At 44.7% G+C, this 26,322-nt stretch overlaps 1 protein-coding gene across 1 annotated transcript in view; it reads left to right on the top strand.

Annotated features, from left to right (window-relative positions):
- The first annotated feature begins 5,316 nt into the window (after positions 1–5,316).
- LOC122929500 (arylsulfatase B-like) overlaps positions 5,317–26,322 on the top strand; it is a 53,514-nt gene continuing 32,508 nt past the window's right edge. The window contains exons 1-4 of the mRNA XM_044283106.1: positions 5,317–5,635; positions 8,956–9,142; positions 20,352–20,542; positions 25,237–25,444. Coding sequence (XP_044139041.1) covers positions 5,339–5,635; positions 8,956–9,142; positions 20,352–20,542; positions 25,237–25,444 — 883 coding nt within the window. The 5' untranslated portion in view covers positions 5,317–5,338. The remainder of the gene's footprint in view (positions 5,636–8,955; positions 9,143–20,351; positions 20,543–25,236; positions 25,445–26,322) is intronic.

Genomic DNA, 26,322 nt, shown 5'->3' with positions numbered 1-26,322 from the left:
AATCCAGAAACATTACTATTTCATATATTCGACGAGTTCTCCAAACCAAGACTGATAATAGATATTGCCTTGTTGGTGTCTCTCCGTGCTCTTCTTAACAATTGGCTAAAACCAGATACTCCTCAAATAAGTGATCTGATTTCCCAAATGTCTCACTTTATGTACTTTGATAAACTAGACACCGAACAGCAGAAGAAAAAAAAAAAAAAAAGGTTTCTTCCGCAAATGGAAAACCTTTATTAAAAAACATCTCTCATGGAGGGATATCAACGAGTCAATGTCAGCTTTCAAATACACAGAATGGTATTCTAAGGCGCTGCTAAAAGGGAGCTTGGGGAAATTAGAAGTGAGATTTCAGGGGTCTTGTCCAGAGGTAACGTCCTCATGAAACTGCACACATCTGAATTTGTAATTGGGAAGGGAGGAATGGGAGCAGACATCCTTTTGGGAGGGGTGGGAGAGTTAGGGAGGGTGGGGACATTGTTCCTTTGTTCTTTTTTTGAATATGTCATGTTCTACTTATGTCAAATTCTCAGTCCTCGATTTATGTCCTTGACATATACTTGAAACCTTAAAGGGACTCTGTCACCACTTTCTAACCCCCACTTTTAAAACTATTGTTCTGTCCATGGAGCCCATGTGATTACAATGGTGTTGTTATATGCGAAATCTGCTGGCTCGTTTTGATAAAAAAAACTTTTATCTAACCTGTCAATCATGAGGATAAGGTGCCCAGGGCGTTTCTCCTGGTCTGAACATGCCGCCCGCCGCCGCCACCGTTGGTGCCCAGCTCCTCCTCTGTCTTGAATTAGCGCCGCCTGAATGTGAAGAAATACGCCTCCGGCTCTCCCTCAGTCCCCCCTCCTTCTTTTCTAAGATCCTGCGCGTGCGGCAGTGTTCGCGTTATCGGGAGGTTGAGCGAAGTGCGCATGCGCACTTCGCTCAATGAGGCTGAATCGAAAAGTCTGCACGGGCGCATCAGGCACAGGCCTGTGCGCACGCGCGAGATTTTAGAAAAGGAGGGGGGACTGAGGGAGAGCCGGAGGCGTATTTCTTCACATTTAGGCGGCGCTGAAAGGATCAGAGGAGGAGCTGGGCACCAACGGCGGCGGCGGGCGGCATGTTCAGACCAGGAGAAACGCCCTGGGCACCTTATCTACATGATTGACAGGTTAGATAAAAGGTTTTTTTTTATCAAAACGAGCCAGCAGATTTCGCATATAACAACACCATTGTAATCACAGGGGCTCCATGGACAGAACAATAGTTTTAAAAGTGGGGGTTAGAAAGTGGTGATAGAGTCCCTTTAAAGGGACACAGGCCCAAAAAGCATATTTAGGGGTATATATGACAGTTTAGGTCTTATAAAGGGTATTAGAATCATCTAAGTATCCCCCCTGTCCACCTTATAAATACCGAAATATAAAGTTTTATAACCTGCTTTCCTGGCGTTCAATCTGCCCAAGGGGCGGTGCTTCATATCAACTTGCGCCCAGTCAGCCTCGCCACAACTGCCGTTTGAAGCGCCGCCCAGCCCTTCAATATTCTGGCCGGGATTGCATCGCGCGTCTGTGTCACGGCTGGCGGTGGGGGAAACCCCCAGCCGTGCGGTGCCAGGAGATGGTGGGGTTACCCCTTGGCCGGGACCACAGAGTTAGGGAGCAGGTCACCTCCTATAGCATCCCTAACGCTGACCCTGTCTCCTGTCTGTATGAGCCGACCTCGGTGGTAGGAGGGCTCATACGCCGGAACCTAAGAGTCCCTACAAGCCCTCAAGTCGGCCCTGAACTAGGGGACAGAGTAAGACGACCTGCTCCTCCTAGACACGGAGGAGCAGGAGTCTCAACGGCCAAGCAACACAGGGGAAACATCAACAGACATATGGAAATGACAGGTAAGTGAGACTAGTCCTGCACTTACCTGCCACAGACACACAAACCTGGAACCCATGAACAAGTGCTGATGTCCACAGCAACATAAAGGACACAGCACACACCAGACATACAAGGGAAACCAGGAAACCATAAGCTGCACTAACAAGATAACCCCACACACACCTAGATAACACCAAGAAACATAGAAATTCCCAACACAGGTTTTATGACCAGAAGGATGGTCCTCACCAGGCAGATGGAGGAGACAGGCGGCTGCTCCAGCCAGCATGGCTGAGAGCAACCTACTGAGCCCAGCCAGGGACTGAGGCTATATAGGCCAAGAGGCCACACCCAACGATCAACCACACCCAGTGACATCACACACACTGGGAAGGAAGTTAACCCTTCCAGCACACAGAAGGGAAAACACACATATAAGGGGAAGTGCACATAATACATAACCTCGTGCACCACAAAACGACAAAGGGAGTGCACATAAAACACGTTGCCAAGGGCAACCGCACGCACACTTGTTGTCCGCGGCAACCGCACCTGAGGCAAACAACTAAGTGCCCCAGCTGCGGTTGACGAACTCCCAAACCGCGGGCAACAGCATGCGGCACCCAAGGAGTCACGACCATGACCAGGGGTCGTGACAGTCTGCTTTATGCGCATGCGGGGCGCTGCTGTGCCCGGCGCATGCACATAAAGCAGACGCGCGATGCGATCCAGGCCAGTGAGGGTGCCGGGCGCATGCGCTGAAGATGGCCGGGGACACTAGTACAGCGCTTTAGAGTAGACGCCCAGCTCAGTGAATATTGATGGGCTGGGCGGCGCTTCAAACGGCAGTTGTGGCGAGGCTGGCTGGGCGCAAGTTGATATGAAGCACCGCCCCTTGGGCAGATTGAACGCCAGGAAAGCAGGTTATAAAACTTCAGATTACTGTATTTATGAGGTGGACAGGGGGGATACTGAGATGATTCTAATACCCTTTATAAGACCTATACTGTCATATATACCCCTAAATATGCTTTTTGGGCCTGTCAGTGTCCCTTTAATGCATCTTGTTTTGCTTTATATATAACATGCATGTGAATTGTTATGCGAGATGATGCATTATAAAAAATATATATATATATATATATATATATATATATTAAAAAAAAAGTTTTTTTTGCGGTCCACAAAAACGGTTTCCATTGTTCCGTGTCAGTTTTTTCTTCCGTGGGTCTTCCTTGATTTTTGGAGGATCCACAGACATGAAAAATGAAAAAAAAATCTAAGTCAAGTTTGCCTTTAAAATGATAGGTAAAAACAGACACGGATCACGGACACGGATGCGGATGACAATCTTGTGTGCATCCGTGATTTTTCACGGACCCATTGACTTGAATGGGTCCGTGAACCGTTGTCCGGGAAAAAAAATAGGATCACGGACACGGATGCCAAACGGTGCATTTTCCGATACACAGCAGTGTTATACATTATACATAGTCCTGGCTGAGGTGTACACAGCACTGTTATACATCATACATAGTCCTGGCTGAGGTGTACACAGCAGTGTTATACATCATACATAGTCCTGGCTGAGGTGTACACAGCAGTGTTATACATCATACACAGTCCTGGCTGAGGTGTACACAGCAGTGTTATACATTATACATAGTCCTGGCTGAGGTGTACACAGCAGTGTTATACATTATACACAGTCCTGGCTGAGGTGTACACAGCACTGTTATACATCATACATAGTCCTGGCTGAGGTGTACACAGCAGTGTTATACATTATACATAGTCCTGGCTGAGGTGTACACAGCAGTGTTATACATCATACATAGTCCTGGCTGAGGTGTACACAGCAGTGTTATACATTATACATAGTCCTGGCTGAGGTGTACACAGCAGTGTTATACATTATACACAGTCCTGGCTGAGGTGTACACAGCAGTGTTATACATTATACACAGTCCTGGCTGAGGTGTACACAGCACTGTTATACATTATACATAGTCCTGGCTGAGGTGTACAAGGCAGTGTTATACATTATACATAGTCCTGGCTGAGGTGTACACAGCAGTGTTATACATTATACACAGTCCTGGCTGAGGTGTACACAGCAGTGTTATACATCATACATAGTCCTGGCTGAGGTGTACACAGCAGTGTTATACATTATACACAGTCCTGGCTGAGGTGTACACAGCACTGTTATACATTATACACAGTCCTGGCTGAGGTGTACACAGCAGTGTTATACATCATACATAGTCCTGGCTGAGGTGTACACAGCAGTGTTATACATCATACATAGTCCTGGCTGAGGTTTACACAGCAGTGTTATACATTATACACAGTCCTGGCTGAGGTGTACAAGGCAGTGTTATACATTATACATAGTCCTGGCTGAGGTGTACACAGCAGTGTTATACATCATACACAGAGTGCTGGCTGAGGTGTACACAGCAGTGTTATACATCATACACAGTCCTGGCTGAGGTGTACACAGCAGTGTTATACATTATACACAGTCCTGGCTGAGGTGTACACAGCAGTGTTATACATCATACACAGTCCTGGCTGAGGTGTACACAGCAGTGTTATACATTATACACAGTCCTGGCTGAGGTGTACACAGCAGTGTTATACATCATACACAGTCCTGGCTGAGGTGTACACAGCAGTGTTATACATCATACATAGTCCTGGCTGAGGTGTACACAGCACTGTTATACATCATACACAGTCCTGGCTGAGGTGTACACAGCAGTGTTATACATCATACACAGTCCTGGCTGAGGTGTACACAGCAGTGTTATACATCATACATAGTCCTGGCTGAGGTGTACACAGCACTGTTATACATCATACATAGTCCTGGCTGAGGTGCACACAGCAGTGTTATACATTATACACAGTCCTGGCTGAGGTGTACACAGCAGTGTTATACATCATACATAGTCCTGGCTAAGGTGTACACAGCAGTGTTATACATCATACATAGTCCTGGCTGAGGTGCACACAGCAGTGTTATACATTATACACAGTCCTGGCTGAGGTGTACACAGCAGTGTTATACATCATACATAGTCCTGGCTGAGGTGCACACAGCAGTGTTATACATTATACACAGTCCTGGCTGAGGTGTACACAGCAGTGTTATACATCATACATAGTCCTGGCTGAGGTGTACACAGCAGTGTTATACATTATACATAGTCCTGGCTGAGGTGTACACAGCAGTGTTATACATTATACACAGTCCTGGCTAAGGTGTACACAGCAGTGTTATACATTATACATAGTCCTGGCTGAGGTGTACACAGCACTGTTATACATTATACATAGTCCTGGCTGAGGTGTACACAGCACATGACTCCCTCTATGACAGTTCATCACGGACATAAAGCTGTCCTGTGTAGGAGGGGAGGGGAGGTGCAGGGCGGGCCGGAGCTGTCAGTTCCTGCATGAGTTTCCCTGAGAGCAGCACTGTGCCCCCAGTAGTCAGCATGGCAGGGCCGGGGATGCTGCTCCTCTGGGCCGGGCTGCTGCTCTGCCAGGATGCCACCACTGCTGCCCTTCCACCGCACATAGTCTTCGTCCTGGCGGACGACCTGGGCTTTAATGACGTGAGCTTCCACGGCTCGGAGATCAGAACCCCGACTCTGGACAGTCTGCGAAGCCAAGGCGTGGAGCTGGGCTCCTACTACGTGCAGCCGCTGTGCACCCCGTCCCGCAGCCAGCTGCTGAGCGGCAGGTACCAGGTCAGCCCGGGCAGGGGTGGAAGAGTTCTCGGGTCATGTGACTGGAGTTGGTCATGTGATCTCGGGAGCTGGTTACTGGGGCGGATTTTGGCTTCATCTATCTAGCTCGGCATTGTTACCCATAGCAACCATAGTTCTCTTATTATTGGGGCAGTAGATAAACTGAAAGCTGCAGTCTGCTTATTCTGAGCTCTGCGGACATTCGGGCTCACCTTGGCCTCATGCACAACCACAGTGTTTTTGGTCTATGACCCATCCTCATATTTTGCAGATCGCACCAGAACCTATACATGTCTATAGCAGATCGGTGTCATTTGTGTGCTGTCCGTGCGGCAGGGCCACAAACCATAGAACTAGTGATGAGTGCCGCAAGCTTCGGATCCTAGATTTGAAGTCGCTTCGCTCAAAACTTCGGATTAAGGCCGAGTTCACACGAACGTGTGTGATCCGTGGCGCAATACACAGCCACAGTTCCGTGTGCATTCCGCATCACGGATGCGGACCCATTCACTTCAATAGGTCCGGAATTGCGGAACGGCCGCACGGAACGGGACCCCTCGGAAGCACTACGGAGTGCTTCTGTGGGGCTGCGTCCCGTACTTCCGTTCCGCAAAAAGATAGAACATGTCCTATCTTTTTGCGGAACGGGCGGATCGCGGACCCATTAAAGTGAATGGGTCCGCGATCTGAACGATCTGAACATGTGAACTCGGACTAATGCTGCATGGAGATCCGTGTCGCATATATGACCTCCTAAGTTAGTTATTTGTAAAGTCTTCGGTATTTGGGGGGAGATTTATCAAATTGGTGTAAAGTGGAGCTGGTTTAGTTTTCTACTGTCGTGTCGCAGTCGCCGCATGTTGCAGTGCGACACCATAGACTATCAGTATAAAAATTGTAGCGCGACACATGTCGTCGTGTAGCCCTAGCCTTACACTGCAAGATGATCGCTAACAAGCGATTATCTGACAAAAAATCGGCAGGTGTAATACAGGCTTTAAGGCCACTTCCACAGTCAGTGTTTGATCAGTGATTTCCATCAGTGATTGTGAGCCAAAGCATAGAGAGAAGATATATTGGAAAGATTTGCACTTTTTGTGTTTCTGACCTGCATCTGGCTTCAGCTCACAATCACTGATCAAACACTGACTGTGTGAAAGTGGCCTTGGGCCCCATGAACATGACAGTTTTTTGTTTTTTCAGCATCTAATTTATTGCACATTTGATGCAGATACATTCATTTCAAAGGGGCCACAAATAATACAGACAGCACGCCATGTGTCCATGTCCTATTCTTCTCCACTTTGCAGACTATGGGGCCCGTGGAAATTGCAGGATGCACACGTCCGGTAACCGTATTTTGCAGATCCGCTGTTTGCTATCTACAAAATACATGCGGTCATGTACATGCCTTATATACCAAAAAGTAAAGTAAAATGTGCCAAATTTATGAAAAGGTGCACCTCTTCAAAATCGTGGTGTTTCTGGGACTGTTCTAAAGACAGAAAACTAAATTGATGCCGGCTATGAGGAGGCTTGGAGTTGCTCTAACTTTTGCTTTTAACTTTTTTAGTAATAATAAATCTGTTAGAGGGTTGTTGGCCTTTCCCACCGTATTTCACTCCGTCCACTTAGCAGCGGGAAAAGTTGCATTTTTTTTTTTTTGCACAAACATAGCCATCATTTGTAACCCTATTATGCCTTAGTACTGGTGCAGATCGATCGATTCGACTCAGGGGTGTAGCTTAAAGAGGACCTTTCATCAGAATTAAACTTCTAAAGTAACTATGCAGGCATGTAGAGCAGCGCCCAGGGACCCCCCTGCACTTACTGGTATACCTGGGCGCCGCTCCGTTCTCCGGTAATTGCCTCCGGTATCTTTACAGTTAGGCTCCACCCAGGGGAACCTGACGTCGGCTCATTCTCCCATGCTGCAGCGCTGGCCAATCGCAGCGCTCAGCTCTCTCTCAGGCTCCCCCTTCCCTCAGTACTTTGTGGCAAGGGACAGGGAAACACATAGGGCCAGATTTATCATTAGCTCAAGTCAGAATAATGGAGTGAAAAAGTTGCAAATTTTTGCGCAATCGCTTAAACTGCGCAAAAATTTGCGACTTTTTTTCTGCTCTGCACTATGCTCGCCAGTTTTCTGAAAGTGGGCGTGTTTTCTTATGTAAATGAATCTCTAGACAGATTTACTATTGGGACTATTTAAAAAGTTGCAATTTCACTCCAGTGAGGACCATGCTTATCTTATGAGACTTTTTAATAGAACATGCGACTTTTTCATAAAAACGTGCGACTTTTGTAAAGCTGCTTACTGACGGTTAAACTGCTACCGTCAAACCACATTTATCACAGTCTTAAAGGGACGATCATAAATCTGACTTGGCTAAAACTGACTTTAGCCATAAGTGAAAGTGGAGTGAGCTGTCAGTGTCATGATAAATCTGGCCCATAGCCTTCATGCCACCTGAGGCAAAAATTGAAACGGCACCCCCCTCAATCCAAATTCTTGACCTAACCCGTTCCCTTCAACCAGAGGTGTAACTTGACCAGCATGTACAGTACTTTCAATAATACCAGTGTCCTCTTATATGGCACAAGGGTCTTTGGGCCCCCTCAGGCTCCTGGGCCCGGTAGCAACTGCTACCTCTGCACCCCCTATAGCTACGCCCCTGATTCGACTCCATTGCATAAGGTCTAACTGTACAATTTTTTTTCATTACTAGGAATGAGCGAACGTGTTTTTTTAGTTTGGCGTACAAGGTTTTGGTTCAAGTTATCTAAGAATTCCGTTATGGATTCCGCTACCATGGACCATAAGTTAGGGTCTGTGGTAGAAGAATTTATAACAGATTTCTTAGATAACCCGAACCTTGTACGCCGAGCTTGAAAACACAAGTTGGCTCATCCCTATTCATGGCATGTTCAGCAGATTTTAATTTTTCTTTTTTTTTGTGTGCAATCAGATCTTGCTTTCAAGTCTACCAAATATAAAATGCATTAGTTAGCATGAATTTTAATGTGTGACGTTCTGATGGCTTTTATTTTTATATTTTTTTTTTATTTTTTATTTTTATTCTCTGGCTGTGACCTTCTTATAGGACTCGGTAAAACTCTAGAAAAAGAACAGTACCAAAAGCTGTAAAAAATAAATAAAAACTATCCTAGTGATATGCCATCAGTGGGTGAAGCCTGCTGAGCTGTATATGTGCTCGTATAGCAGACGTCTCGCTTTCTTTTATACATATTTTATTATATACAGCCTATTGATCTTGCTACTGATTTATTTATTTTTTTCTAAATTTTTGTCCCCCAAGATTCACACGGGGCTGCAGCATGAGATAATATGGCCGTGTCAGCCCCACTGTCTACCTCTTGATGAAAAGCTGCTGCCCCAGTTACTGAAGGAAGCCGGATATGCCACACACATGGTGGGAAAATGGCACCTTGGCCTTTATAAAAAGGACTGCCTTCCGACCCGCAGAGGATTCGACACTTACTTTGGTAATGTCTTTCTTAATTTCTTATCCTTAATCTGACTCTTAGACCGCTTTCTCACGAGTGAGTTCAGACTCGGAGCGTGAGTATAAGACAGCTCCCGTCCTGACCTCCCAGCACTGCCAGGGTCTCATAGCATTATATTGATTTATGATGCTATGTAACCCTTAGAGGTCTGGAATGTATTGGATAACAGTGGCATAATGCTGTCAGTGTTATCCAATACATTCCAGAACTGTAAGGGTTACATAGTATCATAAATCAATATAATGCTATGTGACCCTGCAGTGCTAGGAGCTGTCTTATGCTCACGCGCCGAGTCTGAAGTGAAAGCGGCCTTAATGTGGTGTCGGTTTGTCACGTGTCTGTACAAGGGCTTACAATTTAAATAACATCGCAGGTATACACCCCTAAATTGAATATACCGACAAGGAAAAAGGGATGTTAAAAGGGACCAAAACAAAAATCTTTATTAAGTCACTAGGTAGTGGGGGTAAAGAATTAAATAAAACTACGCTTTGTTACTACCCTACAGCATCATTGGCCACGCAGGCTGGACAGGTATTGTTATCATAGCCACAGGGTAACAAACGCCATAGACCCTGGGCCAACCTATGCCCCAGTCAGTCTGGACAATCACTGCTGCAAGGTCTATCTCATTAACCACTGGTCTGTAGCTAATACATGAAGTGTGTCCCGCTACAATGTCTGAGCAGCAGGAGCAAGGTGCAGACCGCCACACACGCTGCTATAGGAACAGCGGACAGGCTGCGAGAATGCTTAGACCTAATGAGCTACTAGTACAGAGGCCCCATCTGGTCTAGGGCTAAAAATCTAAGTACTGATACAGCTCTACATATCTAAGTACTGATACAACTCTACATATCTAAGTACTGGTACGGCTCTACGCGTTTCAGCATCAGAAACTATGTCACATCAGGAGCCTGTACTGTAGCCAAGACTGCAACTTTGCTTCAATGTACATAAAGATAGAAGGTGCGCGGTCCCTCTCTAACAGGAACCACGCTCCGTGAAACGGCCGCTCATGTGCTGGCTATATAACAAGGGTAGCTCCACCTACCCCCGCCGGTGAACGAAGAGCGGTCCGCCCCCACAGTGAATCCGAGCCATGTCACATGGGCCGACAAAGACGTCACGTGACCCGCATGGATCAACGCACTGTCAGAGAAGGGGGAGGAACCGCTTAGAGACAGCGCTCTATAGGTAAAACAGGGACAAGAAGGCGGATAATATACATAAGGCAAAGCTAAAGAGGATTGGACACAGCTGATCAGTGGGGATCCCAGGTGTTGGACCCCTACCGTTCAGATACCGATGACCTAGTCAGAAGGTTATCAGTAGAAAAGCCTTGGAAAACCCCATTTAATATCTATTGCAGGTCTATAGTTAGAATGTTTTATCGGATGGTCAATAAAGGACACTTATGGCTCGTTGTGTCAAAGGCCCAATCACTGGCTGAGGCGGGTCGTAGCAGAATTCACAGCCATTTCCTGCTTTGTAGAGGGAAGTGGGGTGCAGCGGGTACCCAGCACTGTCAGAACTGCATCGGCGGGGTTTAAAGAAGTTGTGTCACTTCAGTAAATAGCTTTTATTATGTAGAGGAAGTTAATACAAGGCACTTACTAATGTATTGTGATTGTCCATATTGCCTCCTTTGCTGGCTGGATCCATGTTTCCATCACATTTTACACTGCTCATTTCCATGGTTATGTACACCCTGTAATCTATCAGCGGTGGCCGTGCTTGCACACTATAGAAAAAAGCACTAGTCTATGTGCGCTCCCACTGTCCTGACCATCAGAGAGGACGGCACTTTTTTCTACAGTGTGCAAGCACGGCCACCGCTGATGAATTGCAGGGTGGTCGTAACCATATAAACGAGCAGTGTATAATGTGATGGAAAAATGAATCCAGTCAGCAAAGGAGGCAATATGGATAATCACAATATATTAGTAAGTGGCTTGTATTAACTTTCTCTACAAGATAAATGAAAAACCCTTTAAGGAGCAAAGAGGGACTATCCTTTCAAAAGAAGGAAACTTGGGAGACTTGAAATAATTCACAGTACCACAATCTTGTTTAACTTGATGTGAAAGAAACTCTGTAGACACCAAAAATTACGTAATTATTTCAAATTTATTAAGTACCAAAACAGACATCCTAATGTGGAAACACCACTTTTGTTAAACTATGGAGACGGATATATATATATATATATATATATATATATATATACAGTACAGACCAAAAGTTTGGACACACTTTCTCATTCTAAGAGTTTTCTTTATTTTCATGACTATGAAAATTGTAGATTCACACTGAAGGCATCAAAACTATGAATTAACACATGTGGAATTATATACATAACGAAAAAGTGTGAAACAACAGAAAATATGTCATATTCTAGGTTCTTCAAAGTAGCCACATTTTGCTTTGATTACTGCTTTGCACACTCTTGGCATTCTCTTGATGGGCTTCAAGAGGTAGTCACCTGAAATGGTCTTCCAACAGTCTTGAAGGAGTTCCCAGAGATGCTTAACACTTGTTGGCCCTTTTGCCTTCTTTCTGCGGTCCAGCTCACCCCAAACCATCTCGATTGGGTTCAGCTCCGGTGACTGTGGAGGCCAGGTCATCTGGCGCAGCACCCCATCACTCTCCTTCATGGTCAAATAGCCCTTACACAGCCTGGAGGTGTGTTTTGGGGTCATTGTCCTGTTGAAAAATAAATGATGGTCCAACTAAACGCAAACCGGATGGAATAGCATGCCGCTGCAAGATGCTGTGGCAGCCATGCTGGTTCAGTATGCCTTCAATTTTGAATAAATCCCCAACAGTGTCACCAGCAAAGCACCCCCACACCATCACACCTCCTCCTCCATGCTTCACGGTGGGAACCAGGCAAGTAGAGTCCATCCGTTCACCTTTTCTGCGTCGCACAAAGACACGGTGGTTGGAACCAAAGATCTCAAATTTGGACTCCTCAGACCAAAGCACAGATTTCCACTGGTCTAATGTCCATTCCTTGTGTTCTTTAGCCCAAACAAGTCTCTTCTGCTTGTTGCCTGTCCTTAGCAGTGGTTTCCTAGCAGGTATTCTACCATGAAGGCCTGATTCACAGTCTCCTCTTAACAGTTGTTCTAGAGATGTGTCTGCTGCTAGAACTCTGTGTGGCATTGACCTGATCTCTAATCTGAGCTGCTGTTAACCTGCGATTTCTGAGGCTGGTGACTCGGATGAACTTATCCTCCGCAGCAGAGGTGACTCTTGGTCTTCCTTTCCTGGGGCGGTCCGCATGTGAGCCAGTTTCTTTGTAGCGCTTGATGGTTTTTGTGACTGCACTTGGGGGACACTTTCAAAGTTTTCCCAATTTTTCGGACTGACTGACCTTCATTTCTTAAAGTAATGATGGCCACTTGTTTTTCTTTACTTAGCTGCTTTTTTCTTGCCATAATACAAATTCTAACAGTCTATTCAGTAGGACTATCAGCTGTGTATCCACCTGACTTCTCCACAACGCAACTGATGGTCCCAACCCCATTTATAAGGCAAGAAATCCCACTTATTAAACCTGACAGGGCACACCTGTGAAGTGAAAACCATTTCAGGTGACTACCTCTTGAAGCTCATCAAGAGAATGCCAAGAGTGTGCAAAGCAGTAATCAAAGCAAAAGGTGGCTACTTTGAAGAACCTAGAATATGACATATTTTCAGTTGTTTCACACTTTTTTGTTATGTATATAATTCCACATGTGTTAATTCATAGTTTTGATGCCTTCAGTGTGAATCTACAATTTTCATAGTCATGAAAATAAAGAAAACTCTTAGAATGAGAAGGTGTGTCCAAACTTTTGGTCTGTACTGTGTTATATATAACAATGATAATCTATAACATATTCCGCAGCGCTTTACACTCAGAAGGTTCAAGTACAAACAGTCAAAAATAACATAGCAACAGACAAGTCAATAATAAGAACAAGAGAAATGAGTCCTGCTCACAAGAGCTTACAATCTATGAGGAGATTGTGGTGACACAAAAAGGTAAAAGTGTTTGTTTTGTACAATGGTCCAGCCATCTTGGGAAAGTATGGCAGTAGATATAAAGCTGCATGAGCCAGTCACCATCTAATACCTGTAGTGCTTCTGTGTGCATGGGTGTGGTGGAGGATCAGGTTCAGGAAATGATGATAAATGGTCTATATATGGAGAGGGGTTAGATTAGTGGATGTGATAGTCCACTCTAAAAAGATGTGTTTTTTAGGGAGCTCCTAAAACTGTGTATATTGTGATTCAACCTAATTTCTGCAGGTAGGGCATTCAAGAGAACTGGTGCAGCTCGGGAGAAGTATTGAAGCCGGGAGTGAGAGGTTCAGATTATGGTGGATGTCAGTCAAAAATCCTTTAGAGAGCAAAGAGCACAGGTAGGGTGGTATACAGAGATGAGAGAAGAGATGTAGAAGGGTACAGCACTGTGGAGAGCTTTGTGAGTGAGAACAAGCAGTTGAATCCTGTACTGTATGGGCAACCAGTGCAATGACTGGCACAGGGTGGGGGCATCAGAGTAGCGGTTGGACAGATAGATGACCATGGCTGCTGCATTAAGGACAGATTGGTGAGGGGGAGGCCAATTAATAGCGAGTTACAGTAATCGAGGTGGGAATGTATCAGGGCAACAATGAAAGTTTTTGTTTCCGTAGTGAGAAAGGAGCGGATTCTAGAGATGTTTTTGAGATGCAGATATAAGGAGGCAAGAGATTTAATATAGGGGGTGAATGAAAGATCTGTGTCAAATGTAACACAGAGATAGCAGGCGTGCTGCATAGGAGGGATGATGGTGCCACACACTAAGTGGGGGATATCAGGTTTGGATAGTTTAGTAGATGGAGAGCATACAAGAAGTTCAGTTTTTGAAAGATTCAGTTTCAGATAGGGAGAGGACATGATGTAAGAGACAGTGGACAGACAGTCACTCGTGTTCTGTAATACAGCAGTGGTGATGTCAGGGGATGATGTGTATAGTTGTGTGTCATCAGCATAGATATGGTACTGGAAATCAAATCTGCTGATGGTCTGTCCAATTGGGGCTTTGTTGAGAGAGAAGAGGGCCTAGGACTGAACCCTGAGGAACCTCAGCAAGAGGGAGAGGAGAAGTGGAGACAGCAAATGATACACTGAAAGAGCGGTCAGAGAGATATGAAAAAAAAATAACAGGAGAGGGCAGTGTCCTTTAGGCTAATATATTGGAGCATAGTGAGTAGGAGATGATGGTCTACAGTGTCAAAAGCTGAAGAGAGGTCAAGGAGAATGAGCAGAGAGTAGTTACCGTTGCATTTTGCTGTCAGGAAGTGCTTTGTCACTTTGGTGAGGACAGTTTCTGTAGAATGTAGGGTGCGGAAACCAGATTGTAATGGATCAAGGAGAGAGTTAGTGGAGAGATAGCGGATGAGGCCAGACCAGTAGACCAGACACTCCAGGAGTTTAGAGATTGGAGACTGGTCTGTAGTTAGTTATGCAGGATGGGTTATATATACAGTACAGACCAAAAATTTGGACACACCTTCTCATTCAAAGAGTTTTCTTTATTTTCATGACTATGAAGGCATCAAAACTATGAATTAACACATGTGGAATTATATACATAACAAACAAGTGTGAAACAACTGAAAATATGTCATATTCTAGGTTCTTCAAAGTAGCCACCTTTTGCTTTGATTTCTGCTTTGCACACTCTTGGCATTCTCTTGATGAGCTTCAAGAGGTAGTCACCTGAAATGGTCTTCCAACAGTCTTGAAGGAGTTCCCAGAGATGCTTAGCACTTGTTGGCCCTTTTGCCTTCACTCTGCGGTCCAGCTCACCCCAAACCATCTCGATTAGGTTCAGGTCCGGTGACTGTGGAGGCCAGGTCATCTGGCGCAGCACCCCATCACTCTCCTTCATGGTCAAATAGCCCTTACTTTCAAAGTTTTCCCAATTTTTCGGCTGACTGACTGACCTTCATTTCTTAAAGTAATGATGGCCACTCGTTTTTCTTTACTTAGCTGCTTTTTTCATGCCATAATACAAATTCTAACAGTCCTACTGAATAGACTATCAGCTGTGTATCCACCTGACTTCTCCTCAACGCCACTGATGGTCCCAACCCCATCAATAACGCAAGAAATCCCACTTATTAAACCTGGCAGGGCACACCTGTGAAGTGAAAACCATTTAAGGGGACTACCTCTTGAAGCTCATCAAGAGAATGCCAAGAGTTTGGAAAGCAGTAATCAAAGCAAAAGGTGGCTACTTTGAAGAACCTAGAATATTACATATTTTCAGTTGTTTCACACTTGTTTGTTATGTATATAATTCCACATGTGTTAATTCATAGTTTTGATGCCTTCAGTGTGAATCTACAATTTTCATAGTCATGAAAATAAAGAAAACTCTTTGAATGAGAAGGTGTGTCCAAACTTTTGGTCTGTACTGTATATACAATAATAGAGAAAGGTACACAAAACAAAAATACAAAGGGTCAATGCACGTCTGGGATACTATAAACGGGAAGGAGTTCCTCAATAGTGTCACTACTCCTCTACATTTTGAGGTGAATGCGGAGGAATAGAAAGTGGAATATTGCGAGTGAAAGTACTTAGGATGGGATGTGGTGGTGAAATGAGTCTCCTGAAGGCAGATGACGTCGGGCTTGTGTTTAATATAAACGGAGAAAGCTGTCTTTCTCTTTCGGGGGGAGTTTAGACCCCTCACATTATGCGTGAGTACCTTACACATGATGGTAGTTCAGGATCTTGCTATTAGTTTGGGGAGAAAACCAGACGCCATCCGCCGCCAGGGCCAACATCATCCCAGCAGCACCTCCCCCTCGAGCATTACAATGCGAATCCTTATGCCAAGTCTCCAAGAAACAAAGGATTAAACAGTTAAACATTGGAATAACATAATAAAACGTGGAACAAAATTGAGAGCTGGTAAGCTCATAATTAAAAGTAATCATAAGTGGGAGAAGCGAGTAGAGGGCTAGCCCGTATTTGACTAGCAGTACTCTCTCACAATAACCCATAAACAGGGACAACATGAAAATCCACATTATCGAACCCCTGAGTTAGAAGGGTTGGCCTCGCACAACACAGAGGCAGGGAACAACAGAGAATCCCCAAGAGATCTCAAACCAAGGAACAGAAATTTGCTACTGTCCCGATATGAAGAGTTCAGGTATTTCTTGATCTGCTTGATCCATTCGGTGTAGCAGGGACTTTGGTCCAGACCCTTGCCGGCCTCTGAGGTTTCGGGGATGAAGGACGATGAGCTTGAGGTTCGCAGGGGATCCCTGCTCGCTGCAGGACTTCCAGTCCCTCCGCCGGTGAATGGACTGTGTGAAGTCGGGAATTTAGCTGGAACGATAGGTTAAAGGGGAATCCCCACCTGTATCGAATGTGAGCTTTCTGCAGGGACTGTGTGACTGGTCTCATCTCACGGCGTCTACGGAGCGTAGAAGGAGCCAAGTCTGCATAAAGATGGACCGAAGCTGGAAGACCAGGTAACTCAGGGAGGTCCCTTGCTGCAGCCAGGATTTTATCTCTTGATTCCGGATGATGGAACTTAAGTATGACATCTCTAGGGAGATCCGTACTGCGAGGCTTCCCCAAAGCCCTGTGGACTCTGTCCATTTTCAGGAGATTGAGTTCTGTATGTGGTAGCAAGGCCGCAAACAGTGTGGTGAGGGTATCCTGTAGATCAGTGAAGGATTCAGGAAGGCCCCTGACCCTCAGGTTTCCCCGCCGAGACCGATTCTCGAGGTCTTTAAGTTTGAGCTCTAACTCTATCAGGTGAGCGTCATGGGAGGTAATATCCTCTTTATCACGGTCCAATGCATCGGACATGTCATCCATTCGTGTCTCCAAGTCAGAGACTCTATTTCCCAGATCTTGGATTTGGCGGGAAAACTCAGAGACTGCCTGAGATAGCTCAGTTTTAAACAGGGCTGCGATGTTCTTGTATAGATCGTTCTGACCTGTATTAGGAGCAGCTGTGTCCGGAGCGGGTCCGCCACCATCAGATGAGGTCGGGCTAGCAGGCTCTGATGGAGTGTCCGCCATGACAGTTTGCCTGGTCTGTCTGAATAACTCCGGTAAGGTTTGCGACGGGACCGGGGTGCCCGGAATTTTCGATCTCCCTTTAGTGCGGGTCATCTTCGGGGATCCCTGCATCGGTTTTGAGGCTGATTGGAGCCCAGTAAAAGGCGCTTAGATTAGGGAGAAAACGATAAGTGGAGCGGAGCTCACGGAAGCATGTCCTCCACGCGAGACCCGCGCATGCGCCCCCCCTAGTGTACCCATGTTTAACGGCTTTAGACGGGTGTACTCCTGTCTAACAGCTGTTAAATACTGTCCCATTGATTTCAATGGGGTCCGTCTGACAGTGACAACATGTCCTGTTTTTTGACGGCTGCTATTCGCAGGCCACTAAAAAAAGCTGCCATGTGAATCGCCCCTTTGACTTCAATGTGTTCTAAAATCTTGTAAATGTAGCCTAAAAGTGCCAGGCAACAGTTGTATAGATGGTATTGATAGGAATAGGACCCAGTAAAGTTCCACAATGTTGGGTGCACGTGTGCTGGAAGGACGCCATGTCTCACTCACAGGCAGGAAGCCTTGGCATGAAATCAGTAATACATGTGAATTTATGAATGAGAGCCTCTATTCACATTGTATTTCCTGTAGTCCTTCAGAATATGCACTGCATTGGGAGTTCACATGAGAGGTATGCAGTTGTATATATCATGGCTATTCGTCCAGGGTATATGCCCACACCTTGCTCTGAACAGGGGACATGTAATATTCTTCATTTTCCAGCAGTGTGTAGTTCTCTTTTCTCTTACTGTGGGGTCTCCGGAAATATTCTGAAACCTCCATATGTGTCCAGAGTAATACAGATGGGGAAGAGGGGGATGAAGCTGCAGTTTCTTCCTCTGTCTCTCTCCCTCCACCTGATCATTTTGCTGCAGGGGAAATGGAGAGTGACATGGTGGCCTTTCAGATTTGCAAGAATGTGAGCTGCTGCTTGTTAATGACTTGAGTTTGGCTTGTAAGAGAAGGAGATGTCTATGACCACTATCCGATTTTAATATTCGTATCTGATCCAGACTATCAAGGGTAAGGTATTTTGGTGCCGTAGGCAGAACAGGCAAATTTCTTCCTCCCTTCCGAATCAATTTAAAGTGACCTTACTTTCTTATACACACACCATCAGGACACGGGTGACGAAGACCAGAGAGCGGCGAGTAAAGCCAACACCAATGCTCGTTAGTACAGAACGCCGAGGGAGCGGTGAGTATAGTGGTGCTGGCTTTGCTCCGCGCTCCCTGGGCCTTATACTAATGAGCTCTTCCACAATGGAGGTGTTTATAGTCATGATGATAATTTGAAAAACTGCAGCATGTCTTCAAATCTGTACCGATAAAAAGACCCCACTCACATTTATTAGACTGTACATTTAAAATTTTTAATTGTGGAATCCGCATCAAAAAAATCCACAAAGAAATTTCCAGCCACGTCCGAATGTGGTCTTATTGCAACTCAGAATATCAACAGTACACAACTAGGGTATGCTATCAATATCATATCAGTGGTGGTTTGGCACCCTGCATCCCCGCCAATCAACTGTTTAGTTGTAGCTCTGATGCTGAAACTACACAGCGCCGTCCATAGTGTAGTGGACAGAGCTTGTAACTGCAGTTCATTCAGTGGTAGCAGTGCTGCAGATACCGGCTCCATCCTCTACATAATGGACAGAGCTCTGTACTTTCGGCACCAGAACTAGAAGGTAACATCTGATCTGCAGAGGTGCGGGCTGTCCTGACGATAGGTCATCAATATCAAAGTCCTAGACAACCCCTTTAAGGCTTTTGCACAAAGATCCCTCAGGAATGGATTTCTGCTGACCATCGAGTTGCATTCGTGGAACCTAGCGGCTCAGAACGTGAACGCGTTCATGAACAGTTGTAATGTAGAAGTGCGAAATTACAAACTTATATCTTGTAACCATGTATGGGACTGCTTGAGATAACTGAACAGCAGTCCCATAGAGTTAGATCTAAGGGGTGGTGTGCTTCCTTGACTGCTGCTCCATACAGATAGGAGACCTCCCATTCTCAGCAGTAAGACCCCCACTGATCTAGCAGTTAGCTCTTATCCACTAGATATGAAATGCCTCATTACTGGAATACTCCTTTAATTATACAGTGATCCCCTCCCCTAGTATTTATGGCCAGGAAGGTGTTTAAAAAAGGAGAAAGACACACTTGCCTATTGAATGCCACTCCATTCCAGCAATAAGACTAAGGTTTCCAACAGACCGGAAGTGTAACGTCCCATCGGTGGTCACAAGCACTGCGTGCGCCCATGTACATAGTGGCAGATTTTTTTTTTAAATAAGACCGAACAACACCTCTAATGGCAAACTTGTTTTTAGTGCCAAGCTTGATTGTACCCATTAGGGGGCATGACTGATGCAAGTCTTACATCCAACAGAACTTAAGAAAACTACTTTCCTTAAAAGCCCCGATGGTTGTAGTGGGCTCTTTTACCTAGGAAAAGGCAAAGTAGCCCAGCATCTGCAAACAATGATTCTTCACTGATATCTCTTGAAAGCTTTAGGATGTAGAGTTACAGATGAAACCAGGCTGACGCGTTTTGAATGCAGTTGCATTTCTCCTCATGGGGAGCAACTGTAACGCTTCCAAACGCTTCAGCAATGATGTATCATCTGGACATTTTAATGAATATCGATAAGGGTCCATTCACACGTCCGTAAGTGTTTTGCGGATCCGCAAAACACGGACACCTGCAATGTGCGATCCGCTATTTGCAGACCGCACATCACAGACACTATAATAGAAAATGCCTTTTCTGGTCCGCAATTGCGGACAAGAATAAGACATGTTCTAGTTTTTTTCAGGAACGGAATTGCGGATCCCGGAAAAACGGATGCAGATGCGGATCCTGGAAATGCGGATTCGCATCCGTTCCAGCCCTATTGAAACGGAATAAGTCTGCAAATTGCAGAACGAATGCGGACCCAAATTACGGACGTATGAAGGGACCCTAAGGAATTAATCAATTTCTACTATGCCAGAATGAAGTCCATGCATGCCGCCATTATTTTACCTGCTTCTGACTTTCTGTATTTGTACTTCAGGATATCTTCTGGGCAGCGAGGATTATTATACCCATGACAGATGCTATGAAATCAAGGGTGTGAATAAAACCGTGTGCGCTCTTGATTTCCGAGATGGTGAAGTAGCAGCCAAAGGTTATGAGAAGAAGTACTCCACACATTTATTTACCGAAAGAGCTGTGGATCTCATAGCTAATCACAATCCTCAAACGGTGAGTACATGGGTGCAATTGGCGGCTGCTGCTAAGTTAAAGGGGTTCTCCGGATAAAAATAACACCAGCCCTAAACCTTACTGTGTGATGATATAAGTCAGATTATGAAGTTCTGAGTGCACTTTGACAACTGCAACATAATTGTGACCTGTGAGTCGCTCCCTGTGTTTACATCCCAGCACAAGAATCGTGGGGAGTATCTGTAGAATCGGGTCTCTGCTTCTCCATCACAGATCCAAGTAGGGCATGGCAGCCTCATTAGTATTCATTTCAGTGCAGTGAATACTAATGAAGATGTGTTCTGTATGGATCGGAGGAGCTGCCCTCTTCCAGCACATAGACTTTTACTAAAGAAATGATTTAACAGGTCTTCATCAGGATTTGAACCCCAGGCCTTCTGTGTGGCAGACAGAAGAGTTACCATTACATTACACACCTGCTCTGTTGGAAAGCAGAATTTTCTTCACATGTATAATACTAAATAAATAGTGTATTACTGAAATGAGAGGGGAAGAAAATGGTGCCAGTTACTAAGCACCATAATGAGTTCACTATTAGGGTTGTTGCGATACCAAAATTTTGATTAGATTTCGATACTATAAAAAAGTGTTGCGATACCACGCGGAAAAAATAAAACGCCCAAAAAGCCGCGTGCATTTCGCATAAAAAAAAAAATTGCGAATCGCACAGTTTTTATTTATTTATTTATTTTTCTGTTCCGGTGTTCACCGCATAGGACATTTAAAAAAAAATATTTTAATAGTTTGGACTTTTTGGAAGTGGTGTTATGTTTATTTATTTATTGTGTATATATTTAATATGTGAAATTGGGAAAGGGGGTGATTTATACTTAATATTATTATTTTTATTTTTTTACTTTTCATCCTTGTCCTATTCACCCTGATATATTAGATGAATAGGATCTCACACTCTCCCTGCTGCTATGTGCATAGTACACACAGCAGCAAGGAGTTTACCATGGCAGCCAGGGCTTCAGTAACGTCCTGGTAACCGATAGGAGCCCCAGGATTACACTGCTGGGGCTCCGATCAGAAGCTGCCACCAATGAGGAGGTGGGGAGGGGAACCTGTGGCCAATGCCACCAATGATTTTAATGGGGGGTTGAGGGGGGGGGCACACTGCGCCACCAATGATTTTAATAGGGGGGGTGCACTGCGCCACCAATGTTTTTAATACTGGGGGGGGCGGCTGCACTGCACCACCAATGATGATTAAAGAGAACCTGTCATAAACTTTAAGCTGCCCATACTAACGGCAGCATAAAGTAGAGACAGGTGAGTGGATTTCAGCGGTCTGTCATTTAAAGGTTAAAAATAAGTGGTTGCCGAGAACCAACATCACAATCATTGCAGACTGGGCCTGGAGAAGAGTCCCGGCCACCTGAGAAGAGTCCTGGTTATTCATGAAGTCCTGCTCTCCTGCCACCTGCTGATGACTGACCGGCTTCTACCTAGTTTTCTCTTTCTCTCTAGGAGAGAACTGCCAGTCATCAGCAGATGGACAGGAGAGAAGGAGATTAGGAATAACCAGGACTCTTCTCAGGTGGCTGAGACTTTTTTTTCAAGGCCCGGGCTAAAATGGTTATGATGCTGGTTCTCAGCAACCACTTTCTTTTCATTCATGAGTGATACACCGCTGACATCAGCATTTCTGTCACTATTTTATGCTGCCCTCAGTGAGGTCAGCATGAGGTTGATGACAGATTCCCTTTAACCTTTAATACAGGAGGCGGGTGCCAGCAGCAGAATCGCATAGCAGGGAGCTGCGATCAGCAGCAGTTAACTCTTAGGTGCCGCACCTCAGGGGTTAACTGCCGCTGATCGCGGCTATGTGATTCTGCTACCAGCACCTGTATTTGTATAAAACGTTAACTTTCATTGGTGGCGCAGTGCGCCTGCCCCTCCGCCCCTCTCTCTTCTTATTGGCAGCAGCGGCACAGGGGGAGGGAGATACGCCTTCTCCCCTGTGCTGCTGAGGAGAACACCGTGCGCGCTGACAGCAGCGCGCTCCATGTTCTCTGATGCTAGGCTGCGCAGTAGCGCATGCCTAGTATCGATAAATTTCAAATCCCGGTATCAAAGTATTGATTGGGTATCGATATTTCGATACCCGCAACAACCCTATTCACTATATTGTACAGCTTATTATGATTATAGGGATGACAAATACTGTTTTGCGATATTTCATACTAAGGATGTTACAAAAGCTTTTACGGTTTTGATTTAGTTATTTAGTGCATGTCCTATTTTTTTCTAGTTTGCGGACAAGGATAGGCATTATTACAATGGATCCACAAAAAAACGGATGCGATACGGAACGTCATCCGTTTTTTTTTGCGGATCCGCAATTTGCAGACCGCAAAACACATACGGTCTTGTGCATGTAGCCTAAGGCACAGCATCATTGCTGACATCACGTCTACAGGGCAGGATCCAGGAAAGGGGTCACTAGGTTACAGGCCTTGGCATGCCTCAGATGTAAATGTGATGCCTTTGGCATAGGGAACCAACACAGTGGAAAATGTCATGTGACCACGAAGGTGCAGGAAAACAGATATCACAGGGCAAGATGTGAATCTCACCCTTTTAACACCATAGGTGCTGCACCCATTGTAGGGAATGGGGACAGCACTTTAGTAACTAGCTCCATCCACTAAATAATGGATGAAGCTGTGTAGTTCCAGCATTAGGGCACACGACAGTATTTTGCGTTCAGTATACTGGCCGTTTTTTTTGTTCAGTATGCGGTACATATACTGAACCAAAGTGTCTCCATGTGCATTCCGTTTCAGTATTTCCGTACCGTGAAAAGATAGTACATGTCCTATTCTTGTCCGCAAATCACGGTGCTTGGCTCCATTCAAGTCAATGGGTCCGCAAAAAAAAAACGGAACACATATGGAAATGCTTCCGTATGTCTTCCGTATCTGTTCCGTTTTTGCTGAACCATCTATTGAAAATGTTATGCCCAGCCCAACTTTTTCTATGTATATGGCATACGGAAAAACTGAACGGAAAAGCGAAACGGAAGCACAACGGAAACAAAAAACGGAACAACGGACCGCAAAACACTGAAAAAGCCATACTGTCGTGTGCATGAGCCCTTAGAACTAGGTTCGCAGACAGCTGAATCTGCAAAAAAGAGTTATGACTCTTCAGCAAATACCATGCTCCAAAAAGTCAAATGGTGCACCTTCCCTTCTGAGCCCTGTCGTGTGCCCAGACAGCTGTTTATGACTACATATAGGATATTGCTTTACTTGGGAGAAATTGTATAACAAATTTGGGGTGATTTTTATTTTATTTTTTCTCCTGTTAATCCTTGTGAAAATAAAACCATATATTATTTAAAAAAATATATATTTTTTTCATTTTCATGGCCCAATTGTAATAAATTCTTTGAAACTGGTGGAGTAAAAATGCTCAGTATTCCTCTTGATATCTTTGAGGGTTGTAGTTTCCAAAATGACATCTTTTGGGGGGGTGTTTCTTAAGTTTTGGCACCTGAAAACCTCTTTAAACCTGAAAAACCTTCTGAGGCCAGTATTTGAGTGAAGTACCACACTACGACCACATATGGGATATTTCTAAAAACTGTTGAATTATGGTATTAAATATTGAGTTTTATTCTCCTTTTAATAGCCACTTTTTTTTTTTTAAAGAATGGGTTAAAATTGGAAATCTGGAAAAAAAAATTTTTATTTCACCTCCATTTCCCAATAATCGGTTTGAAAAATATCAAATATTCTTGAAAATGTGAAAAATTTCTTTTAAACTTATAAACCTTCTAACATCGCTAAAAAATAAACAGAACAATGATACCTACGGTAAATGTTATCTGGTAACAGTTTTGTGAGCTATGACTGTCTTAGGCTACTTTCACACTAGCGTTCGGGGCTCCGCTTCTGAGTTCCGTTTGAAGGCTCACAAGCGGCCCTGAACGCATCCGTCCTGCCCTAATGCATTCTGAGTGGACGCGGATCCGCTCAGAATGCATCAGTCTGGCACCGTTTGTCCTCCGCTGCGCTCAGCAGGCAGACACCCGAACACTGCTTGCAGCGTTCGGGTGTCCGCCTGGCCGTGCGGAGGCAAACGGATCCGTCCAGAGTTACAATGGAAGTCAATGGGGGTGGATCCGTTTGAAGGTGACACAATATGGTGGATTTTTCAAACGGATCCGCCCCCCATTGACTTTCAATGTAAAGTCTGGACTGATCCGTGTGATTACAAATTGTACTTAGACCTTTTTAGTGAAATATAATGCAGACGGATCCGTTCTGAACGGATACCATGGTTTGTATTATAGGAGCGGTTCCGTCTGTACAAATACCAGACGGATCCGCTCCGAACGCAAGTGTGAAAGTAGCCTTAAAAGTAGAAACTTAAAAAAAAAGCTCAGTTGGAAAATGAAAAGTTCAATATGATTGGATGGGAATCAATTGCTTTTTACAAATTTTTGGGCTAAAAATAATTTTTTCAATTAGTCTTTATTAAAAATATTGAGCTGTTTTTTTTAGCTCAAAATAAGTACAATGATATAATTTTAAAAATATTGCCGCCAAAGGTGTACATAGCCTTTAAGGGGTTAAATTAAAGAAGCGGACATTCACTGTAAGATGAAGAATAAACTTTCTCTAATGATCTTTCTGAGCGATGTCCTCCTTCTCTTGCAGCCTCTGTTCCTTTACCTGCCGTATCAAGCAGTTCACGCGCCTCTTCAGGTTCCACAGGAATATTTAGAGCCGTACAGTTTCATCCATGACCAGAACAGGCGCCATTATGCAGGGATGGTGTCCGTCCTGGATGAAGCGGTAGGAAATGTCACTGATGCGTTAAAGCAATATGGACTTTGGGACAACACCGTTTTCATATTCTCTACAGGTAAATATGAAGAGTTTCATTTATTAAAGTCTCATTTATCAAAACCTTTTAAGGGGATGATCACAGCCTGCGCAGAATCCCCCTCCTATTGTTTTCCATGAGAGGCTGCAGTTTGTGGTCACGACTGCTCCAGGAAAGGACATGTCTTTTCTTTACACAGTCGACGCTAGAAACTGCATCTGCATCTGCATGAGTGACAGAATCTCCGTCAAAATCCATCATGTGAACATCCCCTTAAAGAAAAAACTCTTTGTTGCCCATAATAACCAGTTAGATATCAGCTTATAATGCTATGGTATCATACAAGCTGAGATGTGATTAGTCGCTATGGGCAGAAAAGACAGTAAATCTACCTTATTATCTACTAGCGTATATACCCGTGTTATCCGGGTGTACATCTATCTATAGCAATATTTTCTAAGGCTAGTTTCACACAGGAACAGCCTGCCGGAGTTCACCGCCACGGCCGGATACTACCTTTCCCTCAGGGTTGTCAACCGTCCAGACATTTCTTCTGTTAGTGAAAAAATATTGTCCATGATAAAAAAAAAAAAAATTGAATTTTCTTTTTTTTTTAAGGCTAGTGATTATTTTAGTGGTAATTCTCATCATTTTACAGCTGAAGGAAAAAAAATTCCGGTTGGCAACCCTGCTTTGCCTGCTGGAGCCCATTAACTATAATCTGACCCGGAGGAGATCCGGCCTGTTTCCGGCATCAGTGCCAGGATTCGGCCACACAAAAACTGCTGCTTGAAATCTCGGCATTGATGCAAGAAAACAGGTCCGATGCCCCTGGGTCCTGTTTTAGTCAATGGGGACCTGGCGGTGCTGCGGCAGTTTCCGGTTATGCCGGATGTGATGAACCCCCGGCAGACTCT

This window comes from Bufo gargarizans, chromosome 1 (assembly GCF_014858855.1).
Source record: "Bufo gargarizans isolate SCDJY-AF-19 chromosome 1, ASM1485885v1, whole genome shotgun sequence".
NCBI lineage: Eukaryota > Metazoa > Chordata > Amphibia > Anura > Bufonidae > Bufo > Bufo gargarizans.
The sequence above is the reverse complement of the archived record's forward strand: the minus strand, read 5'-3'. Positions and strand labels throughout refer to the sequence as shown.